Raw genomic sequence first — 27,058 nt, forward strand, 5'->3', positions numbered from 1 at the left:
GAGGAAATTACAGTGATGGGAGGCATCTTTTTGTGCGGAGGCGTGGGTTGTAAAGGCTGAATTAACCGCACTGGTTTAAGTCGAGGATGGTAATTATTCCAGGAGGGTCCGTGGGGAGTAGAGGTGATTCAGGTAGCTTTTGCTTCAAATTACATTTTACGTCACCACGCTGTCGCTTAGCGATGGCCTCAGCCCGGCCATATATGCATGTAATTACTCGCAGTTAAGACAGAGAAAGGAAAAAGCAGCCCAATTACATGTATACACAATTAATAAACCCATGGGAAATTGAAATTTTCTTTCAAATGATAAGATTAATTCCTAATTATGGCTACAGACACACACGCACGCTCACACAAGGCCTCACGCGCCTACTCTGCTTTCAGAGAAAGCCACTGAGTAGTGGAGTTGTGGAGAGCAGAAGTGGACAGCGAGTGATGGAGGGAATCCGTGTCATAATGCACCCGATGAACCCGGGACAGCGGGGACGTGACGGTGCTCTGCCGCCACCTGCTGGCTTAGAGCATGAGAACACCAGCAGCAGTGCAGTCTGGGAGTCTTTTGACTGTCTGGTGCTTGGTCGGTTCTTAATCAAAGCACCACTATCACAAGATGCTTCTTGTGTATTCTGTTTCCGCACTTCATCCCCGTCTTTAGATTTATTATTGAAAAAGTTATACATACTGGAGATGTTTTTATTGTTCCTTCCGTATTGATTTTCTATTAGAACAGCACCTTGCTTTGGGTGACAAATCCAGCAATTTATTTTTCTTTAAAAAACAAAAATCTTAATACTCATTTAAATTGTATTATATAATATGCATGGTTGTATTTTCATGTGCTGCCTTTATGTATTTCACTACTAGGTCTATGGAGTGACCACCATCACAGAGCCTTTATCTTAAAAACCCACTAACGTGGACGGATTGTGACACTATTGTCGTGCAAAGGGAAACCCCAAATCACAAACAATGCGGTAATTTTGTCTCTGCGCCTGTCTGGTTGAATTTCAAACTAGAAACGCTAACAGTCACTTCAAACAGAGGCTCTGGTCCAGTGGCCCCCTGACCCCTTCTGGCCCCTGAGCCTGTGCTTTGTAGGCCGGCAATCCTTCCACAGCCACTAACCTGCTGCTGGTTCGTCATTAAAAACCCTTTTCTTTATGTTCTCCAAGCTTTGGTGAAACCCAATAGAATTGGGGAATTCATTCAAATTAAAGTGAAGATCAAGACCTTTATTTTATTTCCATTAGATGGAATAGTGCAGCCATAAAAAAAAGTGTTATTATATATTTCACACCATACTCCGGCCCATTGTGTCCACAGCTGGGTTTGAAATGATTATTCATTCGTTCATTTCCTCCCGTCTTGACCAATCACGATTCTCTTTTAACCGGCCCCAGCGAGACGTCCTTAAATCTCCTACAAGTGGTCCACAATGCTGCTGCCGAGCTTTAGACCGAGTCCTCCTCATGTGTCTGACGTTTTGATTTCTTTCCGCTGGCTCACGTTCAGAGCCTTGCGAGGTCAGGCGCCTGCTTACATTAAAGAGCCCGACATCAGCAGCAGGCCTCCGAGGTCCTCTGATCAGGGTTTATTGGTTGTTCCTCGCTCCAGGCTCAAGACACAAAGAAGACTGGGCTTTAGAACTCTCTCTCTCTCTCTGGACACTTTTAGAAAGCAGCATCAAGACTCATTTGTTTCGACTTGCTTTAGTTTAGGTTTTTTTCAGTGTCGTCTGTGTTTTTAGCTTGACGTCTGTATTCAGGTCTGTTGTTTGGTGTTGCTCTTGGTGCTGGATAAATGAACTTACTATTATTATTATTATTATTATACAGCTTTAGTGAAGAGCTGGAACAACGCCATAAAGAATGATACTGCTAGGGTGGAATACAATGAATTTTCCAACTTGAAAGCTCCATAAAAGCCGAAATCTGGATGTTCAGTGGATAAATAAATAAATACAGTGACACTACTCAATAGGTTACACTTCTCAAGACTGATTTTTATTCCATGGGAAACATTAGTCTCTTACAGATCTAACTTGTTGGTGCAACATGACAGACAGCTACCCAGTACAGCACTGCCTACAGTTAAGATATCCATGTTGACGAGCAAAACAATAAACAAAGTTAAAAAGATAAATATTAGTTTCAGTGTAAAGCACAGCACGCAGTCCTCTTGACTTGCAGCAGTAGAGCTGTATTGCATCAGTCTCACATAAATATGCTGAACCTCACACTGGGTCTAGGCAGACACACGCACACACACACACACAGGTTTTTACAGCAGTTACACACAGGGTCTATTCTGTCCTGGTGCAGTTCTGGGCTCAGAGCCTGCCTACGCAACCGGAGACAGAGAAAGTGCATTTTTTTAAAACAGCGGTGACACTAAACATCCAGGGCGACAAGTACACACAAGATGCATGGCGGGACAGCTGTGTACGAGAACACGCATGTGTGTGTGTGTTTGATATTAGGAACACTGCAGAGGCGAGGTTACGGTTCATGATAGTGAAGGAAATGACAGACAGGAAATTAACACGGTATGTGGTCAAACAGAGACGGCTGTTGACGTCGTTACTCAAGCTGGTTTTTTTTTTTTTTACGACACACGCACACCGACGCCTCGCGGACCTTCCGGTCCTGCACACAGACTGGACTTTGGGGGGGCCACCGTGGTCCGCTGGCCCTCACATGGCGACCGAAGCGTCCGACTCTTTGGGCCGGTTGCGCACGACGTGCTCCAGCTGTCCGGAGTCCGACACGTCGTAGCTCGTCTTGTACTTAGCCAGGATCTTCATCAGAGGACGCAGCTTCAACCACCACTGCTCCTTGGGGATCCTGTGACTGCGGACAGACGGGCAGATCTCAGCACTGTGGTTGTGGCTTTTCTTTTTTCTCACTATAACAGAAATGTTCTAATTCTAACGGTCACTTCTGATCCCATGTGGCACAAATCTAATCTATTCTAATGAATGAGGAAGAGAAAAAGATCAAATTCCCATCTGGACCAGCGTGATAAGAATACCTGTTTCAGCATTTAGCTTTGGTACCACGGCAGGTTGGGTGAGCTAGCATTAACGTGTACCACAACTAGAAAGAAGAAAGAATTGGTGCAGTGTGCCTTTAAGTCCACGTGGCTCCATACGTACACAAAGTCGGTCTCTCCCTTGAGTTGCACAACGGGCTGGAAGACCAGAGCCCTGCGCCGCATCCCCAGCAGGCAGCAGGTGTCCTCGGTGTTAGCGAACACTCGGCCTGTGGGGAAAGACCGCAGCAGTCAAGAGGTGGAAACACGGGAAACGTACTTTAGAGGGTTGCAAACGGACAGCAGCATGGATTAGATGTTTGGCAGTGAGTGTAGAGCGGTGGTGGCTTTTCTTCTAGCTATTAACACAACAGTTCTGCGTGGATCTACGGGAGGATGGAGATGGGATGAAAGTCTAAACACAGAAAGCAACTGAGGCGACATAAAGAGTCACAGGTGAACGGGAAAGATGCGAGGCAAAGCAGGAAACAAGTGTCCGTTAGTTTCCAGTCTTATCAATTCAGACGACTTGTGAACTGGGAATAGTGTAGCACGGTGGCTACTGCTAAATTTGTGAGACACAGACTGGTCACAGCTGTACCGCACAAGTGCCTGGACTGCCTGTGTGGATCTATAAGACTAATGGAAAAGACAAGACAGGGACATGGAGCTAAATATAAAGGAGATGGTCATGGAGCCAGCGGAAAAATAAAGATTTACCTTCATCTTATGTCATCCATGTGTATGGGAAATAGACATAAAAAACAAAGAGTTTTAACTTTAATTGTTGCCTTTGTACACATTCAGTGTGCTTTTAAGACAAACTATTGCTCAGAAGTATCACACATCTCTCACAGTTGTTTTCCATCTGCAAGTACATTCAAATCAATTTCTCATCAAGTAGTTATGCTGATGGATTCAAAGGATCAATAAATAATTTCCTCAAAATACGTCAGAACATCAGACAGTGACTCCATGACGGATGTGGGTAAAGGTCCGCTTCACAACGGTCACGCCTCTGTAGGGAGGGAGGATCGACTACCACGGCTCCTTTCACTAACTCTGAGGTGGAACATCAACCTTACCCTGTCTGAATGTCTCCACCAGCTTTTTGGTGACCCACTGCATCGCCTTGGCGGAGATCTTGGTCCCAAAGTTACGGTCGAACGGAGACGGCGCTCCTCCCTTTCCAAAGAATCACAATGTTTCACTTTGTTGCATTTTTTTTGAGGATAATACTTTTTCTTGTCATGTTTTAAAGACTGCACATTTACAGTGACGAAAAAGGAAATGATGAAAAGATGAATATGCATCACAATTGTAAGACCAGATTCAAACCCAGAGCCACCAAACTTCTTTGTTTTTTACATATTAAACATTGTTAGTTGTGCCATGTTTAAAATATACTTTTTCTGTATCCCTTTACTTGCTGCAGGCACAACCCACTTCCCCCTTTGGGACCATGGAAGTTCTGTTTGATCCTGGTTTATCCGTGCTAATCTCAAGACACGCAAAGCCAAAACACAACAAAGCCCGCCCATGTGAAATGGGGACATGCATATTCATGATACAAATATAAAAAATGGTTTATTAAATCTTCCTAGGCCTGGATGAACTGTTACCCCTGACACTTTAGTGGGTGTGAAAGGGGAACCGGCACGGCTGTGCCTACCTGCTGCATGTGTCCCAGCACATTCTTCCTGGAGTCGAACACCCCCCTCCCTTCTTCAGAGTACAGCTGGTAGATGAAGTCCGTGGTGTAGTTCTCATTACAGTTCTCATTCCTACACACACATGCAGTGAAAGGAAACAGTTAGACGTCTAAGTCCACATGCGCACAGAAACACACGCAGCATCATTAAAATGGTTGTTACCTGAGGACCAGTCCTCTTTGAATGCTGGTCTTCATTTTCTCAGTCAAATGCTCAACGTTGGCCTGTGGGTACAAACGGGAAATTGTGAGTGACCAGCAGACGGCATTGTACCGCAGAGGCCGTCCGAATGCCCTCTTGTGGACGAAGTGAGCTGTGGAATCAAAGAGGAGACTCAAACAGCGGAGGCCGAGTTACCTGCAGGTCTCTGATGTCAAAGGGCTCCTCGTATATGTAGGCAGCGTCGGCTCCGGCGGCCAGGCCTCCCACGCTGGCCAGGTAGCCGCAGTAGCCTCCCATGGTCTCGATGATGAACACGCGCCTCTTGGTCCCGCTGGCCGACTGCTTGATGCGGTCGCAAGTCTGACACACGCACACAAGCTCACCAAGTCAGTGCACGTCAGGCGATTGTTACGAGCTATGCATTATGAAACGGGATATGTGAGACAACTCCGGTTATATTTCATGTTTAGCATAACAAAGAGTCTAAAAAATCACGGTCAGGAGTGCGAGGATTACAGGTCAAGTAATACATTCCACATGCTGGAGATAAACAGACACTAGTTTCACAGCCGCCATGCTCATTTCTCAATCTGCACAAGAGTCAACTTGCTGCATTTAAACAATTTGGGCAGATTCAGGCTGAAATGTCGCTTTCACCAGTTAGACTGGAGTCCTGCGTCAGTATGAGAGAGCAAATCAGACGGTAAACTTCACATCTCATTTACAGTTCAAATGTCAAGCACATGGTTAGAATTATATTTAGAGGGGAAAGAAATCTTAGTTCAATGCTGCTAATCAGTTTGATATCAGGTGACTGTGACGTCAGTAAAAAACTCCACACTTACAACAATGGTAAAGGGGCTTCCCAGTGATTTAGTATTGCATGTCCATCAAGTTGGAGGACTCACAGAAGACAGATGTAATGAAAGAATGGTTTAAATCGAGGCAGCAGAGGCCGAGGTATTCTGATTTGTAGTCTCTAGTGTGGATCAAGCTCCAAAAAAAACCTGGATCCTACATTTCCCATAATGCAACTCAATGTGCATCTTGCCTTCTAAATGACCACGTCTCTAGAAACTCACACCTGCAGGTGGTAATGCAGTCTTTTTGTTAGAAGCAACTCACAGGCTGATTTAAACTCCTCATGACGAGTACAACTCAACCTGATGTGTAAAATCGGTGGAGTGCCCCTTTAACATTCAGTGGAAGTGTTTGGGTTAAAGTTAATCCTATGCGTGTGATGTTAGAACTACAGTCAGGGTTTACCTTTGAGTTGGGATAAAAAAGAATGACTACATCATGTTAATGACTACATAAATCTATAGAGCTGCGGCCAATACCCGTGCAACACTTTACTGCTGTTGGCTGACAGTTTTGTTGAATATAAGCAGTGGATGCATGATATCATGTGTTATTTTCATCATTGGCATGCGGTCAAAGCGGTCAAAGTTGTGCCGGCGGCGGTTTGGACTGCCTTACCTCCACGATGGCATTGAGGGCCGTGTCTGCCCCGATACTTAGGTCTGTGCCCGGCACATTGTTACTTATGGTGGCGGGCAGCATACACATCGGGATGCAAAAGTCCTCGTGGGTAGCGCGAGCCTCGTACAGCTGCAGCAGACTCTCAAAGGCCTGAAGCGGCAGCATGTGAAAACGTGTTAAGAGCCGCTTGTACGACAGGCCACCGGGAGAGAGAGAGCGCAAGAGAGAGAGAGGGGAATCTCTCTCTCTCTCTTGGTTTGCTAGAGCGCTCTCCTGCCATTTCCGGCTCTTTCCGTGTGATAGCGGCAATGGCTTCCCTTTGGCGGAGAGGACGGGAGGATGGAAGTGTGAACAGAGAGACGGAGAAGAAAGGGGAGATGGGAACATGAAGAGAATGAAAGGGAATCGTCAAAGGGAGGTGGTGGAGCAGATAGAGCAGAGGGAAGAAAGACCGGGGAAGATGGGACAGAGGTCTGTGTGTTTGTGAGCCCAGGCAGCTCAGAAGGCTATGCGTAAGGCAAGACAAGCACCGGTCGAGTCTGCATATACAGGAGGATGAAGGAGATGGTGGCAGGGATCCAGGCAGAGATGTTATTCTCTTTACATTTGAGCTTAAGTCATGTTTATGTCAATTTGAGTTATCAGGATGCTTTAAACAAAACAGCAAGAGCATTCTTTAATGTCGCATTGGTACGGAACAAAGTTAGTGTGGCAGCTTCGTTATCATTTCAAGCAGATGCACGCTCTGTACTGCGAGGTGTTAGTTTGTGCTCTGCAGCTGTACGTGAGCTAAGTAGACAACATCAAACCTGCATGCTGTTAACCAGTCATCCTGGGGTTGGGACACAAACACACAGACGGGCGGGCAGAGCAAACATGGCGGCCGGTCACGACACTCTGGCACCTCACAGCATGCCTCCATGTTGCCACTCACTTACTCACCTGATAGGGAAAGGGGGGGGTGGGACGCTGCTCTGTGACTCGGTTTTACCTTTACCAGTCATGCCTCGCAGCACAGACGCGACTCAATTTGTCTCGTCTGCCTGAGGTGTTTTTTTGTTGTTTTGTTTGGGTTAACAGATGTTCACAAATACTTCCCTGACAGGCCGGTAAAACGACTAGAGTGAGCGACTTCTCCCTTTTCTCCCCGTGAGCGTAAAGCAAGTTTGACATTCTGGTCGCCAGCCCCATCACTTACAGCGGTGATGGCGTTCAGAGCCGTGTCAGCACCGATGCTGAGGTCTGAGCCCGGCACATTGTTGGAGACGGTGGCCGGGACCATGACCATGGGCACGCAGAACTCGTCATATTTCCCGCGCGCCGTTAACAATTCCAGCAGTGACAGGAAGGCCTGCAGGGCAGAGCCAAGGGCTTTAGTGTTTGCGGAAGGGGGGGGCGTTTGCAGGGTGGTTTGGATGAGAGGTGCTAACTTGCCACAAGGGGGGGGGGAGACAAAAGTGGGTGGGTGGTGCCAAGGGGAGGAGCCAGGTCTATCACAACGGACAGCAGCGAAACAGACAGGTACCACTCTAACATCATCTCTCTCTCTCTCTCTCACACACACACACACATCCATTCCGACACATGAAACTCATTTACTTGCATATATCACAGGAAAATAAAGCTGGTGAGCATCTAAACGGGAGTGCGTGAAATGGCTGGAGAAAAAAAAATAAGCAGGTGCTCTGGTTTCCAATTAAAACCAAATCATCATGTTATTTATATACCAGTTACATCAGTGAACCAGCTTTATGCTACAATTCAAAGAAGCACGATTATGCACACCACTATGCAAGGAGCCAGATGGTGATGCGCCGACATAAAAAGGGAGAAGACTGATGGAGAGGATCAACATCACAGTGTTCACTGTCATATATACTGTACACATGGACATCTGATGATATCATTAGCAACGCTTCAGCGGTGACTTTGTCATCTTTAAGTGTGTGAGCATGCTCGTAATGTTGCTGATTATGAAAGATAGTAGCGCTAATGCTAACTTGCATTTTCAAAAAGTTAAGAGGTATAAATGGGAATGTAGCCTCGTTAGCTAAATGTGCTAGCAGGGACAAGAAAAGAAAGTTTTAGACGTACCTCAAATCCACCAACAATTAGCAGAGCGTTAATGTTGTGCTCTCGCATCTGCTCGGCAATTTTATCAACGTGCTTTGCAGGAAGTGTTCTGGAGGGAAGGAAAGAACAAACCTCGTTTCTTTATGAGGTAGGAACAGTTTCTGTGCATGTAAAAAACATTTGAACAGTTCCAGTGTATACATAGCTGAGAATGCGGCCCTTTACCTTTTGGTTCCCAACAGAGAGCCACCTTGTCCCGTCCATCCTCCGACATCAGCCCATTTAATCTCCTTAATCTGAGGGGACAAGACAACAAGGGGAATCTTACTCCATCTCATTTGAAATACTTCCTTCCTTCCTTCAGCATTTCCAATCTATGCCTAAGATTATTTCATATTGTTGTTGGTCAGTTTACCACACACCGTAATACACCTAGAACCTCCTGTGTCAGTTACAGTCCTGTATTATTCTGTATTATGTGTCGTTCTGGGGTCTCGGTGCAGAGGATTGTTAGAAGGAGAGTTCATTCCTCCTGGCTACACTCTCTCATATACAACAGAGGATCTGGAGCGCGGAAAACACAGAGGTGTGTTGCAGAGAGTCCCAGAGCGCTGAGGTATAGAAATCCATTACTCCCGCTGGTCTAATCTTCTTAGGGTCAGTCGGCGCAGCCCGATTTCAGCTGGCCAGGGCACACACAGGATGTTTAACTAAGCGGGGATATTGGGGACATTTCAATGAAGATAAATGATCAGGTCGTTTGCTAAACGCTGTTCTTTAAAGGAGGATTTATGTTTTTCTTTTAACCGGGAAAAGGTCAGCAGAGGATAAGGGAGAGGAGTGGGAAACCAGTTCTACTGGTCACGGAGGATAAAAGCAGCGTCTCAAATTACAGTACAGCCTGGCTCCACTTAAAGACTCAAATATCTACCTAATATGTCTTTACCTCTCATTCAAAAGTTAAGACTTCCTCTATAGTTAGATCAGGTGAGAATCATCCGACTGACTAAACTGTGTTTTACAGTCTGTGTAGTCGGTTGCCCTCTATCGATATATTGTGGCATTGCATTGATTCTGACTGAGCAGGCCAGAGGAGGGAGAGTCGATGTGGGAAATAGGTTTACAATAATCTGGACAGATTATTCCCCGCTGGCTCTCCCTGATTATTATTCAGTCAGGGAGCGAACAGTGATTGCATACTTTCTCCGCCAATTCTCTTCGAGTTGTTGATTAAAATATGAAAGTACTACACACAATATTTGATCATAACATTAAATCTCCTTAATGTGATGACTTCCATGCGAGATTTTTAAATCAGAAGGAGTGAGACTGCAAAGCGGTGTACGCAGGCAGCAGCACAGCACACGCACCAGTGTGTCAGTGATGTAGTACCCACCTGTCCTTTGGAGAACCCCTCAAACCCATCGCTGACGGCAAACATCTTGTGCCCCTCAGAGATGCCCACCCTGACGGCCGAGCGCACGGCGGCATTCATGCCCGCTGAAGGGGCGCCGACGTTCAGCACCGCCACGTTGAAGTTGCTCTGAGTGAAAGAAAACACAGAAAAACGGACATCACATGTGACTTCAACCGTCTAATCATCACGCAAAAAACAAAGAGAGAGTTGCAGTTGTTGTTGTTGGAGGACAGTTGATCAAGCTCTGCAGAGTGAATCAATAAGAGGTTCCTGCCCTGGTCCCGGCACCACGCTGTGCCCACAGTGGTCATTATCACAGAGTGCAGGGGGGTGGGGGTGCCCTGAGGCGAGCTCCACAGCTCCACTTCACTGATCTTCGGTCTGAGCTGTCCTCCCTCCTGGCAGGGCTGAACTAGTCATCCCTTAGCGAGGGAGCCAGGTGTCATTTGATAACACTGCACGACAGACCAACACTGAGTCACCTGGGCCTCATGTGAAGCATGGTACAGTAACTATAGGCTACACAGCTAGAAGAAGGTTAAAACTGGTTGATATTATTAGCTGGTCGCCTTTATTACCATATCTGATGGATAGCAGCCTGACTAGCATTATTAGATGCACCTGTTGTCAGAGAAATGCTCACATTGTTTGGCCAAACAGGAATAATCATTGCATGAGATGTTTTTTTTTGCCATGGATACCTCTAAGAATAGCAGCAGCACAGCGCATCATGACAGTAGTAGCCGAGTCATTATTTGTAGGACATTTATACAAAATTAAACATCTCAGTGGCTTGGGGAGGCCGATTCAACTCTCTTAAAACAACCTGCACTCCAGGCAGTGTTTGGGACTGCTACTGTACGTGTGAAAAAATGAATTATAAAACAACTCCTTCTCAGTGTGTGTCTGTGTGTGTGTATATTGTCTGACTTGTGTTCGGAAAACAGAGCTGACAAGACTGACACCGTCGAGATTTCGGGAGGTGACTTACAATTGGCAGTTCGGATTCTGGTTTACGATGAGCCAGCAGTTTGTACGTCTTCAGGTTGTTTTCAAAACTCCTGCAGTAAAACATGTGCAACAATATTGTTAAAACAACAGCGTGAGACATTTTCAGCGCCACCTACACGAGCATGCACAAAACAGGCTGAAATACTGAGGGTTGAAATTTCTGCATCGTTATTTCTAACGAGGGTTGACTGTATCCGTGTGTATAAACAACAGACTGCTGGTGTTCTAAGTAGCACCATGACCCACTTGTTTTTCCGTACTACACCTGTCTACAGTAAGCAACATCAAACTAATGTCTTGATCTTGAGTGAAGTGGTGGCTTTGGTGTATCAGAGTGGTGCCAGCGGGCCGTCAGTCATACCTGCCCCGGAGCTTAACGGCCTCCTCAAACCGCTTCCCATCCATGGCCCTCTGGACCTCTTGAGTCTGAGGGAAGAGAGAGGTGTACTTTCACTGTCTGAAGTCAGTACTATTTCATACAGAGTACTCCCTGTGTGTACAAAAGCAGAGGCCCTTTGTGTAATTTAAATCAGCTGAGATTAAATATCTGTAGGCATTCATTTCTATCTTAAAGAGACAGAACACAAGAAAAACTGTCATCATCTGTTCCAGCTCAAAACGGATAACATATGTAAACTTATATTGACCCACATTTCTTGAACTACTTCACAAAATCTGAAAATAATAGAAAAGCCTTCCCTTTAGTTCTTTTTAAACCTGAACATGTTGTGCGAGCACAGCATCAAAGCCTCTTTGTGCGTTGCTATTACATCACCACCCAGCGGGGCAGTCATCGCCAACGCTGCCAAATGCTTCAGATAATCATTAACCCGACACAACTGCCTCTCAAACAATAAAACTCTCTTGTGAACATTAGTGCCACTTCAGGCCCAATGGGCTGGCATCATTACTTCATGCTCCTCCAACCCGTCCCCCTTGACTCGGCCTCTCTGAGTCCGGGCTGAGTCATTTCCCAGTGTTTGCAGCTTCCCCTCTCTCTTCAGCTTCCGTACTTTTGTAAATACGTGCTCGAGTGTGTGTGTGTGTGTATTGAACGTGTGGCATGTTTCCAGCCTGGTTTCGGTGCCTACCATCTGTACACACTCCATCAGAGGCAGGCGCACTGACTGGTTCCCACACAGAGAGACCACACAGGCTGGCGTGTTAGCTGTGGTCTCCAGAAGTGCAAGGACGGCCTCCACACCCATCCGACTGGCCTGTGGGAGCAAACACAAACACACACACACACACACACACACACACACACACACACACACACACACAGGTATCATCATACCTCATCTGTTTTTCCTGTAAACACATAATGGTTTATTTACCGACACCTTCTTCCCTAAATCCAGTGATTTCTTCTTTTTTTTTCCACACTGGACACAAAATTCTCCTTCATAACTTTTCCTCCGCCTCACTTTTTTTTACCCAGTTGTGGTAAACATGAAGAGACTTGTCCCTCGCTGTTTGTGATGCAGTGATACATGTGCTGAGCCATAAATCTGATAATGTGCTTAACCTAAAACCTGGGGCCATTTCTCCTCAGACGCACAACAGGATTAAACAGGAAATGCTCTTGGCAGCTGGACTGTTCCTACCAAAATACCGCAAATAGAGCATACAGCAAACATGTACAATAGGTTGAAAGTGTTGACGCATTACATTACAGTCATTTTAGCAGACGCTTTTATCCAAAGCGACTTACAATTCAGAGTCTATCACATTTCTACACCGTAGGCACAGCTACGGGAGCACTTTTGGGGTTAAGTGTCTTGCTCAAGGACACATCGACATGCGACTAGCAGAGCCAGAGCTGGGGATTGAACCGCCGACCCTCTGATTGAAAGACGGCCCTGCTATCCACTTAGCCACAGTCGCCCCCTGTGGCACATAAATAGAGAACTTATGTTAGAAAATAGTACAACTTGTAAAAGGTCTACCATGTAAATTGTCATCAAATAAAGGCAGATTAATCCCATCTGACAAATAGTATGGTTCTATAATCTGGGTATAATAAACTAATGATTAGTCTATAAAATATCAGAAGATGACATATTCCTGTTAAAACTTCCCAAAGCCTAAGGTGATCTATTTAGAAAGCATGTTTTATTCCACCAACAGTCCAAATATTATTAATAATAAGAACTTCATAATATTCAGTTTGCAAAGCATCAAATCCTGATATGTCAGAAGCTACAACCAGCACATGAAAAATGACTAAAAAGATGACTGGATGATCATAAAGCGGTGGACCTACCAGGATGCGGTCAAAAGCAGAGGGGGTCCCTCCTCTCTGCACATGCCCCAGGATGGTCACTCGCGTGTCGAAGCCCAAGCATTTGACGACGAGCTAGGAGTACACAGTGTGCAGGTTTTAGCAAATACTGTGGCAAAATACTTTAGTATTACTCGAACAAGAAATACTACTGTAAATAGTAACAAGGCTCATGTGAAGTGATACAAATGTATCTCATGCATATTAGTAATAAGGCTAAATGTGAAATTCTGTATGGAACGGGACTACGCTGTGAAACAAATGCGAAACATTCATAATTACAGGAACAGGCACGTCACACACCGAAACACAAACACGGTAGAAAAGCTGAAGAGAAGGGGAAACAGCAAAGCACAAGCAAGCCATTCTAATTTTTCAGTCATGTTTGCGTGGGAGCTCTTAGCTTATACCGAGCATAACAGAAGATCCCAAATGCGGGAGGGTGCTCAATATAATGGGGACAGTCAGGTGCTGTACAAGAAAACAAAAAATGCTCAAAAATGTTTGCCTTCAAACGAAGAACGGTTAGTGCAGGGTGATTATCTCTACGAGCAAATCTACTGTACAAAACATATCTAATAAATATTGACCTCACAAATGTGTGAGGTTTAGTGAGGTTATCCGCAGCAGGAGTAGTAGTATGGTGACAGCCATCTTACCAAACTAGCAGGTGTGTCTGACAGAGCACTCCAGAAACACAGCGACAGAGTCAAAGCCACACCAGGGCAGCAGTACAGTAGTAGAGGTCACACAGGAGGCAGTCCAAGCGGGCAGTTGCCACACTTTCTTGTTTTTTTTACACACAGCTCTGTACTTACATCCTTGATATTGTCAGTGGTAATGGGCCTGTTGCTACGATCAATCGCCCCTTCGGCTACAATTATGATATTCAGCCTTTTCATCCCTGCTCGGTTCTACAGGGAGGGGGTGGTGGAGAAACAACATGACAGAAAAACTGAGACTGTGGCTGCGACATGGGCTTTCAGAAGCACGGGGGCCGGACGACGGTGACAGCCAGGGGGGGGCAAGAGATATTATTCCCTGATGAAAGATTGCCGTGGCAGCTTGCGTTTGCACTTTGTAATCGGCAATATCCTGCCATGGTTGCTGCTGGCCACCACTGCGTTATTGTGGACTTAGCACGCAGCATCATGATTCTCTCATTAGGAGCAAGATGGATCTGATTTTTCTTCCCCCACTCACATGAGGAGCAGTTAGATATTCTGATGCCAATGATGATGGCAGACAAACTGCAAGCAAACCATAATACAGAGCATTTCTGCTATTTGTGGATGTCTATCAGTCGGGTCTCCGTGCTTCTGGTTTCCCCTTTCTTTGCACTCAGGTACTCACATCCTTGACTATACCAGAAGTTATTGGCTTCCCATGCCTGTCAATGGCTCCCTCTGCAACTATGATAATGTTCAGCCTTGTTCCCCTGGAACGGGTCTGAATCATAGAACAATGGTTTCCAAAGCAGAAATAAACACAGTGAGACACCAGACGACTGACACTAAACACTTTGCAACACATCAGTCTTCTCTGATAAAAAAAGAGTCAGGATTCACTCCTTGTAGAAAAAAAGACAAATTGTGCAGATTAATATCAGCATCGTCATGGAAAACAAGATAACAAGGGAGCATTATATAGCAATCAACACCGGTAGAAAAAGGTTGGGGAACAAATAAGATTGTGTTACCGCAGACAGTTTTTCACACATCTTGTCCTCCCAGCCGTCCTCTGGAGGCATCTCAGGTATCAAAACCCAGTCTGCTCCACAAGCCAGGGCGCTCACCAAGGCCAGGTAGCTAGAGGGAAACACACAGAGACAGAATATAATGAATGAATATAAGCAGAGGAGATAACGCCTCCGCCTCAGGTACTATGTTTTCGTTTATCAAACGCTTTCTTACCCACAATGTCTGCCCATGACCTCCAACACAAATGTTCTCTGGTGACTGAAAGATCAGAGCAGAAAAAAAAGACTTAGCGGTGCATTTGAATACAACATCATGAGACCGATGTATGTCAAGTAGTTAAACATACATATTCAAGCTAGGGCAATAGGATGCTCACAGTAGTTACAATATTTAGGACTTTAAAATCGGCTCAAACTTTTACTTGCCAGATTATTTTGTACTACCAATTACTACATACAACAGATATGAATAAATGAACAGATGTAGTTGCTCCATCTCCCCCTCACCTCTGTGCAGTTGTCATAATAGCGTCCACCACTTCGATGATCCTGTGCAGAGCGGAGTCGGTGCCGATTGTCATGTCGGTCCCACAGAAGTCGTTGTCAATGGAGCCGACCATCCCCACGATGTGCAGGGCCGAATACTTCTGGACGGCATCAGCCTCGATCAAGCCTGAGAGGATCAGAACGTTAGGGTGGAACCGGTGGTGTGTTTCTACCGTCGTTCAGGTTAAGCTCACAGCTTGTTGTCAAAATATAACGGCGCAATGGGAACTGCTGAGCTCAGGGGAAAACCTAAAGAGTTATTTAACTCCACTTTAAGTAAAAGTGAGTGCATCTTAACAGATGTTAATGAAGAGCATCTGCTAGCTTGAAGAAAGGCCGCACATATTTCGACTTACAGCAGAGCCCGACCTAAGGTGTATAAACAGTTGGAACTTCTTAGAAGATGGCATGAGATGGAGCATTGTGAGCAAATCACACAAAATGAAGAGGCGGGGTTTCATATAGAAAGCTTTTTTCACAACAGCCAGAATAATAATGGATAAAAACCCGGAGTGACGGTATGAGGGCAAAGCAAAGAGGGGGTTGGTCTTTCCTCGGTACCTTGCTCCACCAACTCCGTCAGCAGCCCGCTCCATTCCTCCCGGAAGAGGTTGGCCCCCGTCAGACTGCCATCTCCACCGATCACGCACAGGTTGGTGATGCCTTGCTGCACCAGGTTGTGGGCGGCCTTCAGGCGTCCCTCGTGGCTGCGGAACTCCTTACAGCGGGCGCTGCCGATAACGGTCCCACCCTGATGACGAGAAGTGGGGGCATCTCTTCAGCTCCAATACTCTTTGATCCGTGTACTTGGTGCATTATGGTGCTCGGTGCAACACACACACCGGCTGCTGGGATGTTCGGGGATGACCATAAAACAACCTTATCTTTTAGCTATATGACTTGCAATTTCCTCTTGAATGCCCTGCTCTCTGTGAGCAAATACTTACTTAGCTGTCAAACAGAAGTCCACATATGAGAGAGCTGCTTCTGGAGCCCGTACAGTAATTGCATTAGATGCTGCCTGTGATAATTACTCACCACTTGTAGCATGCTGGAGACACTTTCCCATGAGGCTTCCTCTATGTTCTCCCCACCGTCCACCATACCCTGATAACCCTGATAAGAAAAAAAAAAGATGAGGCTTCTTAGGAAATAAATACAAGAGATGACCAAACAGATAATCCAAAACAACTAACAGCTGGAGTGATGTGGACTCATCATTATGTCATCATCACTCAGAATTAAATAAATATGAATAGCTAATGCAACACCATAGAAAAGTACAAATTTATAATTGGGAAACTAAAGAAGTGAATATATGTGGTTTAAAGTGTGTCCGTCACCACACACAGAGTACTGTGGTACCTGAGTGGGAGGGGAGTTTCACACATCTGCTAAAGCCTCAAGTCAGTTATGTAACAACACTCCGAGCGAGGGGGTCCATGACATACACAGATGTGCGGGGATCACAGACAGGATGAGCGAGCAGAGCACGGGCCCTAGCCAAAGCTCCTCTGACATCTGCTGTGTGAAAACAAACGTCCCTGTGTCCACAGATGGAGACCGGGATCCTAGCGTTGTCAATGTGCAACCAAAGCTTATCCTGTCATGAAATGCATTGATCTGAAACACTTGTCACTGCTTCAGATATTGCAGTAAATGAGTTGCTAAAAATATAGATTTTGTCCTACCTCTGCTCTGTTTTTAAAAAGTTGAATAATTACACATTGTACTTAATGTGTTATGCATAAACGATATGTAAGAGAACATTTAAAGTGTGTAGGTGAAGTTATATTTCTCTACGTCGGGCCCACTTCTATAGCATACAGTGAACTATGAGCAGTGGCAGAAAGGGCCTTTCACAATGATCATCACAAAGTATGGGCTCACCTCATGAATGAAATAAACTTTTGCTCCCACATATAACCCCATTCGAACCACGGCACGTACAGCAGCATTCATCCCTGGAAAAAAAAATATAGAGTATCAAAAAGGAATCCTAAAAATTAAACAACTTTGTACAACACTGCAGGGATGACCAGAGTCAAGAGTTAAGCTTAAAAGAGGGAAAAAACACACATGTCAACTGTAGCAAATCATTGTAAAATCCTGATTTGCACGGCTGTTTAACAGTTGATTTCATCTCCGTCACAAAGAACTGCAGCAGTACAACTTTAATTCCCCTTCTAAGCATTTACAGTATGTGTCTTAAATGTGAAAGACAGTGTGTGTCAGCGTATTTAAGTGCAGCTAAGCTGTGTGTTATCTTGGGTCACATTTCTTTCTCTCTCACTACAGCACAGCACACTGCCATTTTTGGTCAGACTGTTTCCCAGCTCCTCCTACACAGCCTCTCAGTTATTTGTGGTTAGCCCAAGTGAACTCTGGAAACCAATAAGGCGCTGCTCTGTGACGTGAATGTCAATGATAGGTTAGCTTAGACACTGACAGTGGGAATGCTGGGTAATGCTTTACCCACAGCAGGACAACAGGAACTTGGCTGACTGCGGGAGGTGTAAACAACAGAAGAAAGGGCAGAGTTCCCTTTTTCTGCACAAACCAGTGAACACCGCAGATCTGAACGCTTACCAAGCAGTGCTGTTACTAAGCAACACAAAGGTTTAAGGCCAGTGGGGCAGCGGAGACGACAGCAATGACGGTGAAAGGACAGTGAAATGTATATGGTGACTATACTGGGGAGTAAAAACCCTTCAAAAATGTCTTTTCTCCTACATTCCTACCGTCACAGAACCAACAAAGCACCCGTAACAATTAGAAAGGGACCACACTGTCCAGTGCAACAGCCCATGACCTACTGGCTCATTACATAACTATGTTCAAATGAACCGCCTGGTCTAATCACAGTCAGGAAGCAGACAGAGAAAGAGTGCGAGACAGATCTGAGATGAAATGTAAAGATTATGCAAGAAAGGTATCTTTTCTGTTTCTGGTCGAGCTCAGAGGTCTTCATCAAAGGGACCTCCCGTTCTGCATAACTGACACTTCTTCTTGCAGAGTGAGTGAAAGGACCAAGCCAAGTCTACACAATGCCCTCTGACATTGACATTCAGTTCCTGTCATGCACGCCGCTTTCTTCTTCTTTTTTTCTGTGTACGTGTTCGTGCTAAGGGCGAATTCTAATAATAAAGCCACCCACCCAAGATCGACTCATTTCTCCAGAGCCAGGGAGAGCTAGAATGCACCAAACTTGGCTGGCAATTGTTGTAAAGTGCAGAAAACTGCACTGCTGTTCTTGTCGAAAATGAATAAAGTTAAGGGCGGGCTAAATCAACATCTCCAGGTTGACCTCCCTGCAGGTCTCTTTCTTCAAGGACCTTGAGACAGGTCGCAGTAGGCAGATGTAAATAATAAATGATTTATGGCTGAATTCCATTTAGCTGCTTTGGTTCGTACTGTGCATGCTTGGCTCGCGGTCATGACTTACCGGGACACTTGAATAGAACAGAGCCATCGTTGTACTTTTCCTACTATGACACATCAAAATGTCAGCTGCGAAAAAGCACTACAATATCTAGGCAGTCAAAGTAGTTGTAGGTCAACTATCCAACATAACAGGTGGTTTTCCATAGTTTAACAGTCACATCAATACAATAATAACATATTTATTCTTTTTTTTATGTGACAACTCACTGTATGATTGATTTATGTCGATGTCTTAGGTGTTTAACTATGTTCGATATCTAAAAGTCTGTGTTCTGAAGGGTTTAATTAAGTTTATTCCATTACATAATCATAGGCATAAGAGGCAGCTCTTATGTAATAACATGTATGCCTTCAAATAAATTCCTATCACGACTTGAACTGAAAAGCTATTGCTTCTCAAGTTTCAAGAGCAATGTTGTGTTTAATACACTACCGTTTAACGCCTAAATAATAGCACTTAATCACTATAGAAATGCAGTGCTCTACATCGTGCTGATAGATGTGTGACCATTGTTGCAGACACATGAAGAGACGAGCCGGTGAGCACGTGACCAGGGTTTCCTCCATGGCGCATGCGCCGTTGGGAGAGACGTAGCAGAGATGAAGGCTATGCAGCTCATCACGTACACAGGATACAGGCATTCCGCCGCTGACCCTCAATGTAGCTGCTAACTAACCACAGACTCAAGTCTCATCTCATTTATAATCTACATGTTGAGAATGTTATTTTAAGCTTCGACCCCCCCCCCCCCCCCCCCCATCTCAAACCAGCACCACCCGCAATGCAGTGACCGGCACCTTTGTGGCGTTCTACTTCATCCAAGTGTATTAGGCTTGAGTTAATAAAATGATGACATTAACTCGTTAGTTATATTGCAATGGTCTGTGAATAGGGAAAGACGGCACGGCTCGACCTTGACGGCTCTCTTAACTACCCGCCAGCAGTGCTGCAAGCGACAAACATGTCCCCAAATCCACGGCAGAGGGTGATGCTGTTAGCGAGATAACGTTAGCCTCCATGGGGTTAGCAGGATGTGTCGTGTTAGCATGCTAACCGGCGGGCTTTCAGAGTGAATGGACCATCGTTGGTCGTTACTTTTTCCTCACTTTACATTATACACGAAGCAATGCTTTTTACAGAAACGCCTCACCGCCTCGCTGACAGTGCAGCATCACACAGTTGAAGGCGTGTATTTTCGCCCTCTACGGGTCCACACTGACACGATGATACATATCTGTGTCATTTGAAACTTGTCACTCAACCGTTTACCTTGAGCATCCCCTCCGCTCGTGAGCACCGCGATGGCTTTCCCCGCTCCCGACAGGTTCTCAAAGAATATCTTCTTGCTTTGTGGCTGCGCCATTTTCACAGCGGTTCCGTGAGTATCCCGGTCCGACCAACAAAAACAATACAAATGGACCGCAACAGTATACAAATGTGCTAAAATGATGAAGGGCAACACTCGTCCACCCCCTGCCTCTACCTATTGATGCCCGCTGTGCTCTCCTTCTCCCTGTTCCGCATCTATTCGTTGATTTGCATAGGCTGACCGTGGGAAGAGTGATTGACATTGCCGTGAGCCAACCAGATCTCGGTTTAAGAAGCCTTCCTTAGATTTAAAACCAATGGGAGGAAACGTAGATGAATGTAGGCGGGGCAGAGAGTAGGAGGATGCCAATTTGGATCCCTGTTCTCAGGGATTTTGTTGAGGAGGTAAACACACCTGAACAAAATGCGTTTACTGGAAGCCGGCCACATCACATTGCAAGAAGTTGAATGGAACAGTTCCACACAGAAACTTTATTACAATGCAGTGTGCACGTTGTTATCAATTATTTACCCGTCCCCTTTTACCAGCTGGAGTAGAGTAATTATCACAGCCTGCCATACACCGTTAACCAGTGGCGGCTGGTGGAAAGTTTTCTAGGTAGGGCTGTGCCACATCCAATCAATTTCAGCAAACATCCCAGAATGATTTAATGCAAAAAAAAATGAAGGTATCAAACACGCATTACTACTTTGCAGTTAAATATTTAATATTTATTCCAACATGAAAAAAAGCAGTAAATAACACTTAAACAAACACATCAGGACATCTTATTTTTGTCCCCCTCACAAGCAATTCAGTATAATATAATAATATATGTATCATATAATAATATTCAGTATAATATAATAATATATATATCATATAATAACATTCACTATAATATAAAACACACAGACATATATATATATATATATATATATATATATATAATTATTTATTTATAACTATATATCCATTTCTCAGACAGGTGCTTCTTATCCCTTAGACCGCTGTGCTCGTTGAAAATAACATGGAGTCTGGCGTAATAGTCTGCTACAATTTCACCAGGCTTTTGCTTGCATGATGTTATTTTTCTCATGTTGATTCTCGGCGGGAAAGCAATTGTCAAAGCTGTAACCAGTACTGTAATCATGTCTCTATATGCAGCGTTGTCAGCGTGATCCCAGATGGTTTGTACCTGTCTGGCATTTCCTTGACAGCAGGGGCGCCGTTAGGCCTATTTTAGGGCGGCTGAAGCCCCCCTAAAATGTTCTTCAGCCCCCCCAAATAATTTGTCATTATTGGCTTTTAAAAAAAAAGTGTTTGGTGATATTTGGTGGTATATATACATGTTTGGTGATGCCATTAAATTAAACTATTGTTTCTCACATGGACAAGTTATTTATAACTCTAACATGCTACATCTGTGTGTGCGTTCTGGTTTGTATGTTTTCTCCCCCTTCAAATTACAATCCAATAGCCCATCATCATACTTAACGATACAAAGTTGATACTGTCAGGTCCATTCTCCATCCATTGTGTGCGGTCCTTTTAAGAATTAGGATTTGGGAGTGACGCGGATATGAAAGCTAGTTTATCCGTCTTTCCTTTACAAGCAGGAAAATTATTTCTCTCTCTTTATTTGAGAAAAGTTCATATTTGTGTTGTCAAATTTCACTATGACCCTGAAATTCTGTCTCTTGTGTTATCATATACTGAATGCAAGCAAAGCTACAGAGCAAAATCACACTCTTTCTGATTGAACCAATCTATGAACTGTCTGAAACAATGGATATACCCCCAAATGGGCCCCAAAAAAAAATTTTTTACCAGATGAAAAATTATTCAGATCCTTCACTGCAGTAAAAGTACTAATACCATACTGATGAAACAATCCACGACGAGTAAAAGTCCTGCATTCAAAACCTTAGTCAAGTATGTTATAATCAGCAAGATGTACTTAAAGTACCAAAAGTAGAAGTACCCTTGCAGTAAATAACCCCACGTCCCCCCACACCCAACCCCACGCCCCCCATCCTCACCCCCAACCCCACGCTGCTATATCCAGCATCCAGCAGCAGAAGTGAGCAGAGGGCTGAAAGACCCGCTGACGACATCATGAACTGAGACCTGAAGCCCCGCCCACGCTGCTGCACAGAGCGCCAACACTTGTATAGTATTAATTATCGTTAATATTATTTATTTATTCAGATGCATCGATACCGAAACATATTTCTGATATCAGTCCAAAACTGACTCAAATAGCTGAATCAGCTATCGGTGACGACATGCAGATCCGGTATTGGATACCAATATTTAAATAAATAACAATTCAGTACATTTCTATCGATGTATTTATTTGTCTAATTTTGTTTTTCAAAGTTAGGAAAGCAATGTTTAAGTCAAGCCTGATTTTGCCTTCGACATAAAATAATGATCATAGGAACTTCCACACAGTGAGGCAAACACTGGTATCAGATCGGTACTCGGTATCGGCCGATACACAAAACCCAGGTTTCATTATCGGTATAGGGACGGACAAAGTCAGATCCTTCTATCTCTATTTATTTATTTGTATATTTCATGTATTTATTTATTACTGTGTTTATTTATACATTTATGTGTTTACATACGTACATTTAAAAACGTAGGTATCATATACTGTGTATATATATATACATAACATTGCGAATCAATTAGTACAGTGGTTGATCTGCTGTTCAGAGGCAGTTTATAGAATAACAGCGGCAGTGAATTAAAATCACTGGCAGTCAGAAGTGAGATTTGAACCCATGCCTCCATACAAACAACCACATACTAACTTTACACAGGTGCAGGTGGTTATATGTGCATGACTACTAATCCTCAGATGAGGTGAGTGAAGGGAGGTGACTTTGGACCTACCTGACTTTACAAAGCTGGTCATCTCGTGGTCTTCAAACTGTGCTCCCTTTTAAAATCAGGTCCCACCATCATTTGTCTTCGGATCGCCGGATCCACGATATAGGTAATGCCAATTTACATCAACGTTCTGAAAGAGATTTTACAAACACTTTATCTTGCGTTGGTTTGGTGCAAATGTTACACACTGAATTATGATGATGTCCATTCAGTTTTCCAGATTAATGTATTGTGCTGTGAATACAACAAGACAGTCTCAGATGACTGTCTTTTCTGGTCTAGCTCGCTTATCTTAGACAAGAATTACATGAATTGTGAACACACAACTTGAAATATACAGCCTAACAAACTACTGCTTATATCTGTCACAGGACACACCATTTATCTGTATATAACCCAGTGGCGGGCTGTGCATTTCATACCTTTTTACAGTCATTTTAGCAGACGCTTTTATCCAAAGCGACTTACAATTCAGAGTTTATCACATTTCTACACCGTAGGCACAGCTACGGGAGCAATTTTGGGGTAAAGTGTCTTGCTCAAGGACACATCGACATGCGACTAGCGGAGCCGGAGTTCGAACCGCCGACCCTCTGATTGAAAGACGGCCCTGCTATCCACTTAGCCACAATCGCCCACAATACCTGGGCCTTCACTGCTGTCCTGCAGCTGAAATACCACCTTATGATGGCGCCACAGCTATTATTCATTTTTAAGGCTGTACGTCTTCGTATTAAACCGTTCGGTATGAGGATTACAATATGTTTGAATAATGCTCAAGCATTTGGAAAGTACAGAAGCTTAAATTCAGGAAAACATAATGTTTTCAGCACTCATGTAGGACAATGGTTCAACTGGTCTGGCTGTGGGATCCACCGTCAGTCCTTAATGACAAGCCGCGAACCACAGAGATTGTTTTAGGATTTTACTTTCACAACTTGAACATTGAACGTACTGCTCTGCAAGGTCTTTCCTCGTCTAAGCACCCTGTGTCACGGTGTGTGGTAAATCTCACTCGGGTCAGAGTGCCCATATTTGATTGGCTGAGCTGCATCACGTGATGTGATTCACTACCCGACTAAGCCTCTGCTGTTAAGTTTCGTTTCACGATAGTCACGTGCTCGCCCACTGACCAATCACAGCACACTCTGCACCTCGCGGCAGAGCTGCACATGGACACTGAGCTGCACGTAGCTATAGGCCGGCTAGCAGGCTCTGACACGTCAAAGAATACGCCCAATATGTCAAACTAAAGATCTGATTGGTTGAACACTATGACAATCAACAATATCGTCCCCATTCACTTAAACTGCACATGGATGCACCTGTGAGTCTGCAGGCCTGGGCCTCTGTTCTTACCTAGAGACACAGAGGTGAAATCTGATTGGATGAAAGCTCTACTTAAAACAAGCTGCACTGGAAGCAGAGCAACTGAGGAAGACAGTAGCTGTGCATTGAGAAAATAAGATAATGGGGAAAATAATTTTATAAATTATAATAGTGTATTTAAGAAAAAATATTAAATTATAAAATAGATATAACTTTGTGATTCTGTTTAGGCCAGCAGAGAAGGCCTTGCAGGCCCTGACGGCCCACCACTGGTGAAATCTCAATCTGCAGACTAATTTAGCAAATAGGTGAAGTAAAATGTACATTTGCCTCAGAATAGGAGTAGAGGTATAAAGTAGCAGAAAATAGGAATACTTAAGTACCACAAAATTATACCAAAGAACAGTAATTCAATAAATGTACTTAGTTACTTCCCACCTGTGTGTATGAGAGAGAGAGAGAGAGAGAGAGAGAGAGAGTTCTCTAGTGTTTAAAAAGACACAATGTTGAAGCGCTCTTTCTCCAGAGCCACATAAGCGTCACAGGATGAGTAGAATACCCCATGACGAGTAAACTAAACTTCCCTAAGTGTGATTTTAATAACACACACAGGCATGACATGAAAAGTGATATTTTACAGATATTAAACCATACGGATTTTTGATTGACGTCTCAGACAGAAAAAATAGATTTTTTAAATATACATTTAGAGATGAGTGCTGACATCTAGTGGCCTCTTTAAAGCTGTGGCCAGTGCACTGTACTTCTCCTTATAGTCTGCTGGGGGAGCAGCACTGGAGCCGGACACACCAACAGACTTATCAAACGGGTTAAGAAGGCCGGCTCCATCATTGGCTGCAAACTGGCCACTCTGGAACAGGGGGTGGAGAGGAGGACACTGAAGAGACTATTATCCATATTGGATAACCAGGACCACCCTCTCCACCACTTACTGCAGGGGCAGACTCATCCAGCTCTATATGTTGTTGTTTTTTATTGCTTTACCTATTAATGCTGCTGTAGCAAAAAAAATGTCCCCTTGTTGATGAGGGGAAAAAGGTGAGCAGGTGACTGAGTTGTGATGCCAGAGAGGATGAACTCCCTCTAAGACAAACCGTGGTAAAACTCCAGTAACAGAAATGCAAATAAACTTATATAATTTACTTTTACAAACCAAAGTTGTTTTCTGAAACTCATGTCAATAAGCAGCTCTCCGGAAAAAAGACATTCAGTATGGAGGTGATAATACAATGTTAAGTGTGCTTTTGAGATGTTAAAGACGACGTTAAAGACGACCTCTGACATAGGAGAGACATATCGAAACTCAATACTTATTGAAATTTAACCATTAACACAAATATATATGTTTTTTTTTCATTCTTTCATTTATATTTGTTGTTTGAAAATTATTAATTTGGGAAAAAACGGATCACCCGGATTAAACCCAAAAAAGAATCACAATGAAATTAAGAAAGTTAGTTTTTTGGAAAAAAAGGAAAACCGGAGTACATCCTGTTAAAGTTTATTTCAGAAATGTAGGGAGCGGACTTGTTATTGGAGGACGTCTTATTGTCTGCGGTTGTCATCCCTCTTCACCGTCATCGGCTTTTCTTTGTCTGCTTTTTTATTCAGCTTCCGGAGTTCTTCACGCAGGGCGTTGATCCGTCGTTTGATGGTGTTTTTCTCCGCTGTCAGGGAGTCGTAGATGTCGGTCAACGCTTTCTCACCCTGGAGTATGTTGCTGAGCTCCTCAGCCTTAAGATGAAGAGTGTCGTTTTCTTGGCTCAGGGCTTCGTTCTCTGTCGTTATCGCAGCGTTCGTGTCCTCGTAGATTTGTTCTTGTGAGAACCTTTTCTCCAGTTCCTCAAGTTCTTTTTTCAGAGAGATATTTTGTCTGGTTAGAATGTTTTTCTCTGCCTTCCTTTCAACATAATCTGCCTTAATGGCATCCACAACTATGAGGTTGTTGATTAAACCGCAGATTGTTTCTGTCCATTCATTGTTCTGTTTCTTCAAGGCGTCAGTCTGTTCCTTCAGCACGTCATACTTTGTCTTCCAGTTTTCTTCTTCCAGAAGCTTGTTGAAGGCCTCAACGTGGGATTTGATCAGGTCTTTGTTTTGTGCCACCAGGACTTTCTCCTCAGCTTTCAGTTCAAAGAAGTTTGTCTGACCGTGAGCTCTTCATTGACGACCTGGATTTGCTGCTTCATTTGCTGGTTTTCTTTCTCCACCGCGTCCATGCGGCCCTGTGTTTCCTTGCACCTGTCACTCCAGACCATCACCACGTCATGCTCTTGGTTAAGGCGCTGGAGTTCCTGCCGCAGGGCCTCATTTTGATGGCTGAGGTCTTCAATTGAGGGTTGCATTGCCTCGTTTGTTACCTGCAAAGCGTTTCCAAAGTCGGCCTGTTTGTATAACTCTTTAATCTCATGTTGCAGAGCGTCGTTGTTCTGGCTGATCGCCTCTTTCTGAGCTTTTACGACTTTACATGATTCAAAGTCTTTGATGTGCTGCTGTTTGTCCTTGTGCTTCAGGAGTTCCTTTTGTGGCACGTAGTTTTGATTGCTAACAACTTTGTGCAAAGCTGCCTTGTCCTGGAGCTCTATGTGCAACTCCAGTATTTCAAACTGCAGAGTGTCGTTCTCCTGGCTGATGG

The 27,058-nt window shown here is 44.3% G+C and overlaps 1 protein-coding gene across 11 annotated transcripts; it reads right to left on the reverse strand.

The window, feature by feature from the left end:
* Positions 1 to 1,979: 1,979 nt before the first annotated feature.
* pfkpa (phosphofructokinase, platelet a) lies at positions 1,980 to 20,402 on the reverse strand. 11 transcript variants are annotated; one of them, XM_076112513.1, is made up of 23 exons: positions 20,133 to 20,402; positions 17,309 to 17,382; positions 16,457 to 16,534; positions 15,980 to 16,169; positions 15,380 to 15,545; positions 15,087 to 15,131; positions 14,873 to 14,981; positions 14,527 to 14,622; positions 13,992 to 14,087; positions 13,156 to 13,248; positions 11,981 to 12,106; positions 11,251 to 11,315; positions 10,870 to 10,939; positions 9,858 to 10,004; positions 8,687 to 8,757; positions 8,483 to 8,570; positions 7,587 to 7,739; positions 5,102 to 5,266; positions 4,907 to 4,968; positions 4,705 to 4,816; positions 4,118 to 4,217; positions 3,157 to 3,262; positions 1,980 to 2,851 (listed from the first exon to the last, which is right to left on the reverse strand). In XM_076112513.1, exons 1-23 carry the CDS (start codon positions 20,224 to 20,226, stop codon positions 2,695 to 2,697), a joined length of 2,463 nt encoding a protein of 820 aa, XP_075968628.1. In that variant the 5' UTR covers positions 20,227 to 20,402; the 3' UTR covers positions 1,980 to 2,694. The 11 variants fall into 11 exon arrangements, 10 of the variants coding, with proteins under 10 accessions (XP_075968628.1, XP_075968638.1, XP_075968627.1 ...); XM_076112523.1 differs by lacking the exon at positions 14,527 to 14,622 and adding an exon at positions 6,386 to 6,538 and having other exon boundaries at positions 20,133 to 20,401; XM_076112512.1 differs by lacking the exon at positions 7,587 to 7,739 and adding an exon at positions 6,386 to 6,538 and having other exon boundaries at positions 20,133 to 20,400.
* Between the last annotated feature and the right edge of the window lie 6,656 nt (positions 20,403 to 27,058).

Source organism: Anarhichas minor, unplaced genomic scaffold, assembly GCF_050575085.1.
Source record: "Anarhichas minor isolate MPS153535 unplaced genomic scaffold, ASM5057508v1 ptg000050l, whole genome shotgun sequence".
In the NCBI taxonomy this organism is placed as follows: domain Eukaryota; kingdom Metazoa; phylum Chordata; class Actinopteri; order Perciformes; family Anarhichadidae; genus Anarhichas; species Anarhichas minor.

What these genes read in the sequence shown, in the direction of transcription:
- pfkpa (XM_076112523.1), bottom strand. Translation starts at nt 20,226, where the DNA reads ATGGCGCAGCCACAAAGCAAGAAGATATTCTTTGAGAACCTGTCGGGA. An exon ending in TAATTGTTGGTGGATTTGAG is followed by an intron (nt 7,740 to 8,482) that starts GTACGTCTAAAA and finishes TCTGCCCTGCAG; the next exon opens with GCCTTCCTGTCACTGCTGGA. An exon ending in TTGACATCAGAGACCTGCAG is followed by an intron (nt 4,969 to 5,101) that starts GTAACTCGGCCT and finishes TTGTACCCACAG; the next exon opens with GCCAACGTTGAGCATTTGAC.